At 42.1% G+C, this 8,882-nt stretch overlaps 1 protein-coding gene across 2 annotated transcripts in view; it reads left to right on the top strand.

The window, feature by feature from the left end:
- The first annotated feature begins 4,376 nt into the window (after nt 1-4,376).
- The window catches only part of eva1a (eva-1 homolog A (C. elegans)), an 11,839-nt gene continuing 7,333 nt past the window's right edge, over nt 4,377-8,882 (top strand). For both annotated transcript variants that reach the window (XM_057025770.1, XM_057025769.1), the window contains exons 1-3: nt 4,377-4,519; nt 7,792-7,970; nt 8,037-8,402. In XM_057025770.1, the coding sequence (XP_056881750.1) occupies nt 7,880-7,970; nt 8,037-8,402 (457 nt within the window). In that variant the 5' untranslated portion in view covers nt 4,377-4,519; nt 7,792-7,879. The remainder of the gene's footprint in view (nt 4,520-7,791; nt 7,971-8,036; nt 8,403-8,882) is intronic.

Raw genomic sequence — 8,882 nt, 5'->3', positions numbered from 1 at the left:
GCACAGCTTTTACACGTTTATTTTTTTTACATTCTTCTTTTTTTTACATTCTCGTTGATTTCTTTAAGCGTGTTGGCTATAGTCATCAGGGTTGAGGCAATTTTATCAAGCGTGTTAGCCATCCTTTCTTGATTGTTCAACACGGCGTCAGAAATCAGGCGTGGAGAGGCAAGCTTTGGGCATTTGGCTGCTTTTTGCTCTGTCTACAGGGTCCTGCTGCAGTTCCTTTTATGGGCATTAGTGGGCGGTGACTTATGCTAATCGTATGTTAATTAGACTCACCTGGCACGCGCTTTCAACTTACGAACAGATGGCATTCATCAATCTAAGAACACAGCTGCGAACAATTCTGGGGCTTACGAACGCGTTGATGAATCCGACGTAGGGTTTTCTTAAAAAACTTATTAATAACAACTTAAGAAAGAATCTAAGAAGATTCTTAAGAACATATTGGTGAATCTGGCCCAAAGGTTCAAAGGAGACCAGCGTCAAACGACTGAGGGGGGGGGGGGGGGGGGCATTCTCAGTCATTCAACTTCTTGCGCCAGCCAGAACACATGCTGTGAAGGCACCAAACACCTGTGGTGCATGCAGCGCGCACCTACTGTGTTGACGTCCTGTGTCCTGTGCATGCAGCACACACATGCTGTGAAGACGTCCTGTGTCCGCGCCTCAGAGGCGGGCCTTCAGCTATATAAGATCAGAACTGTGTACGCTTAATAGAGATCTCTCCGCATGCTTCTGTGTGTGTATCCTGACCGAATGACTGGAATAAAACCATCTCCTACGCAGTAACTTAGATTAAGTGGGCCAGATTCACCAATATGTTCTTACGAATCTTCTTAGATTCTTTCTTAAGTTGTCCTTAAGAAGTTTTTTAAGAAAACCCTACGTCGGATTCATCAACGCGTTCGTAAGCCCCAGAATTGTTCGCAGCTGTGTTCTTAGATTGATGAATGCCATCTGTTCGTAAGTTGAAAGCGCGTGCCAGGTGAGTCTAATTAACATACGATTAGCATAAGTCACCGCCCACTAATGCCCATAAAAGGAACTGCAGCAGGACCCTGTAGACAGAGCAAAAAGCAGCCAAATGCCCAAAGCGAAATGCCCAAAGCTTGCCTCTCCACGCCTGATTTCTGACGCCGTGTTGAACAATCAAGAAAGGATGGCTAACACGCTTGATAAAATTGCCTCAACCCTGATGACTATAGCCAACAAGCTTAAAGAAATCAACGAGAATGTAAAAAAAGAAGAATGTAAAAAAAAATAAACGTGTAAAAGCTGTGCTCGGATTGTGACAATAATGCATTTTATTCACAAACGGGCAATTAATCGCGCTCGAACGTGAACCGCGTGCCTGCAGTCTGGCCCCATCATTGCGTCAGGACGCACATCCTCACGGGGTTGTGGCTCTGTGTCTAAACACATCCAGCGCCCCTTTAACATGCCGATGGTGCGTTCAATGGTGGAGCGACTGCGCGCATGCATCTGATTGAATAAAACTCCTGTGGAGTCTGAGGGTTGGTCAGTGGTGTCAACAACCAGGGAGCCAGGGCATATCCTCGATCCCCTAATAAAATAAATCAAGATAAAATCAAATAAAAAGACAGTTTTGGCATGGTTTCCAATTTGGTTGATTAATGTTAAGTCATTGGCACATTTACGTAATTTTAAAATTCTCCGTAAATCACCAAAAATAGGAAATAAATAAATAAATATGACAGAATTATCATTGTAATATTGAATTTTATTGAACTGCACAAGAGAAGAAAACACAACCATGCCAACATGTCGGCACTGAAATGTGCGCAAGAGTACTCCTGAGTGTTCGTAGGATTTGTTCTTACCTACGAATAAATCCAGGATAAGAAGAAATTGGTGAATGCCACAATCTTCGTCAACTGTTCGTAAGTGGGACTTAAGAACAAATTTGTTCGTAAGAACGCTTCGTGAATCTGGCCCATTGTTTTCTTCTCCAAACAGCTAAAAATTCCGCGACAGCAGTCCTGCTACTTGGTTAACATTAGAAATTTCACTTAAATCTGTCATTGTTGGGATGTTTAGGCATGTTCTGCAGTTCCTTCTATTTTGGAGCCTTATTTAGTGTTTTATGTGGCAGGATAATTATTTTAAAGGCATCAGTTGTCTCAGAAATGATTAAATATGTTGCTTCTAATAATTTCTTGTCTGAAATGTAATCGCATTAGAATTTATGGAGATAACAAGGAGTCATCTCACTTGTTAACATCCAGCCATGGTCACTGAAGTTCATTGTAGACTTGTTATTGCACACCAGTGGATTTCATTAATTCCCTCTTCACACTCCAGTGGCACTGGAACCACAGGAGCAACAGTTAGGGAACTTTACTCAGATTTGCAACCATGCACAGCTGTGCAGCCGTGTCAGATGAACTGGGCCATCTGTGAGCGTGAGGAACACACTCAATGCCCTCCAAACATTGTATGAATCACTATCAGCCGTGAAACAGAAATTCATTGCTTCAGATTCTGCAATGAGAGTTTCCTTTGTAAGTTGACAACTTGACCTGTTTGCTTCTGTTAAAATGTTTGTTCATGTTTGCAAAAGGTGGCAAAACTATTAGAAGGTTAGAAGGGGGAAAAAAGTTAGTGAGATTCCTTGGGAGCTAAAAGGAAATCACCCCAACAATGGACACTTTTATATGAAACATAAATGTCTCAAAGTCAAGAATTAGAAAGACCCTGAAAGGAATGAACATTTTCATGAAAAGGGCAGGAAAAAAATGACTTTATAAAGGAGACCAATGAATCAATGTGCCCTTCAAAACAGAAAGAGTATTTCACTATAAAAACAGCAAATGAGTACCTGCTGAAATAAATAGATTTTCAAGAATAGATGGACCTCCTTGTGAGATGAAAGGATTATGAAGCAGAGCTGGCCCACAACAATGACAAAAGGGAAATGTTAACAATGTACAAAGAGCTGGCAGCTAAATGGGAAGCTCTGAGGCTGGTAGGAAGGCTCAGGACCCTCAGGGGATGGAGCCTTTAATAAAAAAAGATGACTAAAAATATGGAACACTAAAGAAGAGAGAAGAAAAATTGACATCAAGACAGCCAATAAGCTGAAAAAAATGATGAAGTTGGTGGTAAACAATTCAACAAAGGCCGTCCAATCGAAAGCAGTACCGGGAGGTTGGCACCAGAAACAGAGCTTCTGCGTCAAGACCTGAAACGAGTGCACACATGGAAGGGAAACCTTAGTAGTGATCTGAGCAGCTAGAAGGAGCAAACCAGCAATGTCGAGTCTCACCTTGGTACCCAAAAACACAGAGACACACCACAGACAAGAGTGAGAAACTACAGTAGTGTGAACTACTGACCAAATGTCAAAGTTACTTCAGGCAGGTGCTGGAGGGCCTTAATCATGAATATAATGATCTAAGAAAAGAACTGATGAAAACTGAGGAAAAACAAAAAACACTAGAGGTTCTCAGCACTTTTTCAAAACCAAAGTCCTGCTCATTGGCCCAATAACAATGCTGCGGAATGACATGAGGTGGGCTGGGTTTTAACAGTATAAAAAGACAGACACAAGCACTCGTTTTTGAGTACTTCCTTGTGCAATCCCAAGAGAGAATGTTAGCTTCTATTGTTAACTATGAGCCATCAAGAGCACTTCAGTCATCAACCACTGTTTTTTTAAAGGACCCCAAAACAAGCCAAAACAAAATTGGGTACTCAGCCTTTGACACTTACGAACCAAGACTACGAAAGTAAATGATTTCAAAGTAAACTGAAAACAAATCTACCTTTTAATGCAGTCTGCAATTTTACTCCATCACTGCTATATTTTATTTATTCACTTATATTTGTATTTTTAATTTATCTTATTTTACTATTACTTTTTTAATCCCTGCACTTTGGCATTTTAAGTTTATGTTCTGTCGTTTACACAAACCATTGTTTTTTATTGTGCTCATTTAATGTGTTTAGTAATGTGATGCACTTTTGCCTGCAGTTCTTCTGTAAAAGATGCTATAGAAATAAACTTTTATATCATTATTGATTTTAGCAAGAGTGGTATTTCTTCTTTCCTAACTGGAGGAGGTTTACTGCTTCAAAATGATCCTGTAAAATGATCAAGCCTGAAGGGGAACCCCGCTATCAAATAATGACACTGTCCATCTATGTGCCTGTCTGTCTTTCTGTCAGGCCGGCTGGCTGGCTGGCTGGCTGGCTGAATAGCTGGTTGTCTCATTTAACAAAGCAAATACAAACATTTTCTGACTGATGGCCTAGCTTTCTATGGTTTTTCAGTCAAGAGAGGACTGGGAGGGCGGGGGGAGAGAGAGAGAGCGAGAGGAGTGCAGTCATGAGAGGATAATAGGGTTCAGCAGAGGAGAGGACAGAACAGAGGGAAAGAGAGGCAGAAAAGTGAGTGAAAAGAAACATAGAATACAGGAGAGGAATGGTGAGAAAGAGGAGAAGGGGTGGAAGTCTTCGCAGTACTGATGGAATCTTCATGGCATTAATAAATGTAAGTGTTAATAGGTAAAGCCCCATTTATTAACCTTACAGGAAGAAATGGTAGAAGAAATTTGTATTTCCAGTTAATGTGCTTTCGAGTTGGTATGAAAAAAAAATTACTCTGGAGCAGTCTGCAATGTTAATCTACAAATAAAACTGTTTTTCACTCATGGGGTAATTAATAGTTTAGAATATGACAGTCATATCCATATGCATAACTGATTTTTTAAAAATAGATTTACCAGTTGTGACACAAATGGAACTTTATTATCCTTGTTCACTTGCTCTTGTATGTGCTCAGAAATTGGCTCCGTCTCACAAAGCAAAAAAACCCTCTGTGACTGGCTTATTTTGCTTGACAATATGTGTTGTCTGTAATTACTAATGAGCTGTTTTCTCAGTTATCAAAGCTATACAAGTGGAAGTGTTCAGATGAACGAAACTGTTCTAGAAAAGACAGATCTAGCTTGCAGCATTGACACATGAGATGAAACAACCCTGACACTCGGGGTTCACTCTGCATCACCTGGAGGTTCTGTTGTGTTGAGTCACATCAGGATGCCTGTGATTTGTTGTTCTGTTATTTCCGGTTGCAATTTCTGCACTGATGTGCTGCCATATTTTGTTCTGTTTTGCTAGTTTTACAGCACAATGGCAGGCCTAGGGCAATGTCTGTGCAGATGAGCGTGCGACACTAGAAGAAACAGTGCATTTTGCTGGCAGATGTGACACACATTTGCTCCCTGTGTCATCTCTGTTCTCATTAATGGTGTGCAGTGTACCAGAGATTCTGTTTCTGCAGCAGAAAACCTCAACAATTTGATCATTTTGATCTCTGAGAGCATCATTTTGTTGTATCATTATACATGTTTTATCATTATACATTGGCCTGCATATAATCTCTGTAAGCAACAACTAAAATATATACAGAGTAGCGGCCAACGATGGCCTGTTCCCGTCCGGGTGCGCCTGCGCCCTCTTGTGTGTTTTAGATTTAAATACTACTTCTTTTTTTTTTTTTTTTTTTTTTACAAAGCTTAAAATCAGGGATTTGCACCAAGTTTATGAACAGTGAGGAAAGGGGATGTTATATTTTCATTTTAGAATACATGATTGTGACAATTGTAAACATGAATGTGTAATATAAATGAAAATCCTTTACAGTCAATCATAACTGGAGATCACTGATATCAAATTCAGAGTTTGGCTGTATGTACAATTATCATCTATGTTTAATGTGTCTGTTTTATCATCTTTGTAGCATTAATCTAGATGTGATCAGATTATAGATTACAACTCACAGCCAAAATTCAAGGCAGGACCTAAGAAGACAACAGGGAAGGCAGCTTCCAGTGAACAAACAGTTTATTTACAGGATATTTACAACTGTGAGAAAAAGTGCATGTGCTGCTCATGAATATGGTGGTGAGTGCAAAGTTGAAACAGTGCGGTGCTCGTCGGGAAGGGAAGACATGTTGATGTAAATGCAAGAGATGAAAGTAAAGTTAGCAAAGTGCAGAATCACAAGAACTGGAAGTCTGGAATGCTCAGGTTACCGCTGGCAAGGACAAAATGATCTGACACTGGACAGCAGATGTTGGCTGCTTAAAAGGTGTGCTAATCACACTAATTAGTCTCAGGTGTGGAGGCAGCAAGCCCGTGAGATGGGTCAACAGAACACCACAAACCAAACACACAGACCAAAAACTGGATCATAACAGTACCCCTTAACGGTCGCCTCCTGGCGACCGATCTGGCTTATTGGGGTGATCGCGGTAAAAGTACCTCACCAGATCTTTGTCCAGGATGTGGCGCCTATTAAACCATGACCTCTCCTCAGGACCAGACCCCTCCTAATCAACCAGGAACTGTAGACCACGTCCTTGACAACAGACATCCAAAATCCATCGGAAGGTGTAAGTTGGACCACTGTCAATCACACAGGGGAAGAGGAGGGGGCACAGAAGGCCGCACCAGGTCTGACTCTGAAACCAGCTTCAGCAGAGACATATGGAATGTAGGGCACACGTTGAGGGAAGAAGGCAACTTGATGCACACGGCAGGTAGGTTCATAATCCAATCCCCCTCAAATGGACCGATAAACTGTGGATCAAGTTTAGTCAATTCCACCTGGACGGGAAGGTCCTTAGAGGACAACCAGACCCTATGGCCTAGCTGATACAGAGGTGCTGGAGCTCTTCAGCGATTGGCCTGCTTCTGGGATTGGTAGGTGTAACGGAGACGGGCAGCCCAAACCTGACGCCAAACAGCTCGACAACATCGTAGTTTGGCCTGAACTGATGGTAACATCACTTCCTCTTCCTGCACCCTGAAAAATGGGGGTTGATACCCCAGGGAGGCCAGGAAAGGGGACATCCCAGTAGAGGCTGACACAAGGGAATTGTGGTCATGCTCCACCCACAGCTATAAAGAGCTCCAGGAGTCAGGATTACGAGCCGAGACACAGCGCAGGGACCTCCAAGGACTGATTGGCCCTTTCAGTCTGGCCATTTGACTGAGGATGGTGCCCTGAAGAGAGGCTCACCGTGGCCCCCAATGCATTACAGAAGGCCTTCCAGACCTGAGATGTGAATTAAGGCCTACAATAAGAAACTATGGTACTGTGGTAGTCAATGGAAGCAAAAAAAAAACATGCTTGACTAGAAGATCACCGGTTTCAGGGGCTCAGCAGAATGGCTTGAGCGTTGACGTCAGAGTGGTCAGGGGAGCTACCATCTTACTGTAACCTCCTTGATGGCACATTAAAACCTTTAAAAAAAACGTTATGCCGTCCAAGTCTGTGTTTGTGTCTGACGTGTGTGAATTATGTAAATGGCGTCTGAACCCTGCAGGCTAGAACCCTGCAGGCTAGCACCTCAGGATTGTTTATGTTAAGAAGAATGTGAATGTCGTAAAAATTATCTCTGTATTAAGAAGTGTTCTTGTCTGCATTCAGGACATGTTTTATTGATGATAAACCTATCAGCAATGCGGTTTAAGTTATTATAACTGTTATTTTTAGTGTGATTTGTTCCTTCAAACATCACAGATCAAAACTTCCTAACTGTAATGTATGGTCTGGGACCTGTATTTTGTTTTAAGTTAATGCAATATTATGATTTTAATTATATGTAAAAGCTATGAGGCTGTGCATTTTTTATTGGGCTGTTATATTTGTAGTTGCTGCTGTATCCTTTCAGCGCACACATTCATAATTTCATTTGAATAAAATGTAATTAAAAATAAATTTAATTAAAAAAATTTCATTTCTTTCTTTCTCAGCCTCCATCAGCCAAACCTACAATTTAGTGGAGTAGTGAGATATGCTAGAGCTTTGTCGACCACAGAAGGGCACAATAAACTGCTTAACATGAGCACCGCTGCAACGGGAAGCCGAAATATGGAGGCGAATGAAATGGCATTGCTTAGCAACATACTGGCAACTTATACCTTTATTGAAGGTGAGTCCTCAAGCTCTTCTATGTAAAACATTTGAATTTGTTTCCCTCATGCTGCTTTTCTTTTAGACCAGCCAGAGAGGACAGCCTTGGTGTTTCTTGGTGGCGTCTGTGTTGGCCTTCTTGTCACACTCAGTGCCATCGTCTTCCAGATAAACTGCCGGGCTGACTGCCACTATCGCAACAGTAACCAACTGCAACTTCACCATAAGAAGAGGCATCGCCACCATCACCATTACCACCGTCGTTGTTGCCCCTACCATCAGGCCATTACCAGCAACCCAGACAGCAGTGCCCTTGTCAGTTCCGGAAAAACAGAGCCTATTAGGCACAGCGAATCAGAGGACTGGGATGAGATGATGAGCCTGTCGGCGAGGAGGCGCAGACGGTTTGAGAGAGCTCTGTTGAATGCTACCATGTTCACATCCACTGAGGGTATTTCTCAAACATACTGTAACATACTGTACCCATACTGTATGTCATGCATCTCTCTCTCTTTCTGTGTGTGTGTGTATATATATATATATATATATATATATACTGTATATACAGTATATAGGGTATATATATGTGTGTGTATATATGTATATAAATCTCTTCCTCGCCCTTCCTTCTGGGCGGTGCCTCCTTCCTTCAGACTCGGGTCCTCTACCAAAGGCCTGGGAGTCTGAGGGTTCTGCGCAGGATCTTAGCTGTTCCTAGGACTGCGCTCTTCTGGACAGAGATCTCTGATGTGGTTCCTTGTATCTTTCGGATCCATCTACTCAGCTTGGGTGTTACTGCCCCTAGTGTCCCAATCACTACTGGGATCACTGTTGCCTTCATGCCCCACATTCTCTCGATCTTCTCCTTCAGCCCTTGGTACTTCTCCAGCTTCTCAGGTTCCGAGAACTGCCTGCTTGTTCTCCAGCACTT

The sequence above is a fragment of the Takifugu flavidus genome, chromosome 2 (assembly GCF_003711565.1).
Source record: "Takifugu flavidus isolate HTHZ2018 chromosome 2, ASM371156v2, whole genome shotgun sequence".
NCBI classification, from domain to species: domain Eukaryota; kingdom Metazoa; phylum Chordata; class Actinopteri; order Tetraodontiformes; family Tetraodontidae; genus Takifugu; species Takifugu flavidus.
The sequence above is the reverse complement of the archived record's forward strand: the minus strand, read 5'-3'. Positions and strand labels throughout refer to the sequence as shown.